The sequence below is a fragment of the Penaeus monodon genome, chromosome 32 (genome assembly GCF_015228065.2).
Source record: "Penaeus monodon isolate SGIC_2016 chromosome 32, NSTDA_Pmon_1, whole genome shotgun sequence".
NCBI classification, from domain to species: domain Eukaryota; kingdom Metazoa; phylum Arthropoda; class Malacostraca; order Decapoda; family Penaeidae; genus Penaeus; species Penaeus monodon.
In genome coordinates this window covers 11,128,398-11,129,496 of record NC_051417.1, presented here as the reverse complement: position 1 = coordinate 11,129,496, position 1,099 = coordinate 11,128,398, and the positions used below count along the sequence as shown (strand labels likewise).

The 1,099-nt window shown below is 36.9% G+C and overlaps 1 protein-coding gene across 1 annotated transcript in view; it reads left to right on the top strand.

Moving 5' to 3' along the window:
• LOC119593499 (DNA-directed RNA polymerase II subunit RPB1-like) overlaps window positions 1-1,099 on the top strand; it is a gene marked incomplete in the record, with an annotated part of 11,004 nt that overhangs the window by 4,394 nt on the left and 5,511 nt on the right. Inside the window, 2 exon segments of the mRNA XM_037942449.1 lie at window positions 34-256; window positions 397-642. Of these exon segments, the coding sequence (XP_037798377.1) occupies window positions 34-256; window positions 397-642 (469 nt within the window).

The window sequence follows — 1,099 nt, the reverse complement described above, 5'->3', positions numbered from 1 at the left end:
TGACATATATAATAAACAAGAATAATCTTTCAGAATGATGGAACTTGTAAAGAGAGGAAACAACCAATATCCTGGTGCCAAATACATTGTCCGTGACAATGGAGCACGTATTGACCTGAGGTATCACCCCAAGCCCTCTGATCTCCATCTGCAGTGTGGCTACAAGGTGGAAAGGCATATCACAGATGGTGATTTGGTTATTTTCAACCGACAGCCAACTCTGCATAAAATGTCTATGATGGGCCACAGAGTGAAGGTCTGTTAACTGTTTATATTTCTTATTAGTTCTTTATATGTATAAAGTAAGGTTGAGATGTAATGGATGCAAGTTAAGTGTTTTATTTCTAGAGTACATTCTAAATTTTGCTCATACTGATAAAGGTAATTTCTAAATAGGTGCTACCATGGTCCACTTTCCGAATGAACTTGTCGGTAACGTCACCTTACAACGCTGATTTTGACGGGGATGAGATGAATCTTCACGTGCCGCAGAGCATGGAAACGAGAGCAGAGATTGAAAACCTTCACGTGACACCTCGCATGATCATCACCCCACAGGCCAACAAACCTGTCATGGGTATTGTGCAGGATACACTTACCGCTGTCAGAAAGATGACTAAACGCGATGTTTTCCTAGAGAAGGTGATAATTGATATTGTTAATGTTTTTGGTTGGTTAAAATATGTTTGACAAGTTACTTTCCAGGAGCAAATATTAAGATGGGGAAATGGTAGCTGCTTAAATAAAGTCAAGGAATATTTACCTTACCTAATGTGCCTATTATCCTATAAAGATAGAATTTCTTCCGAGAAAGTATGTGACAAGCAGATGTGACTTGCTACAGTAATGAGAGATAAGGGAAATAAAAGATGCCTTTTATTTAGTAATTGTAACACTGTTGTGGCAATTGTAGCATATCTTTGTGAAGTGCTTGATTGTTATGGTGACTAATATGACCGCAGACATTTTTGTGTGTTGTTATCAGGCATAATTTGAAATAGAGGAAACTATTGTTTGGAAACAAAAGTATGTTTTCTATTAGTGATTATCATTAAAGGAATGTACATAGTATACCAAAAATATTAGCAGGAAGAGTAAA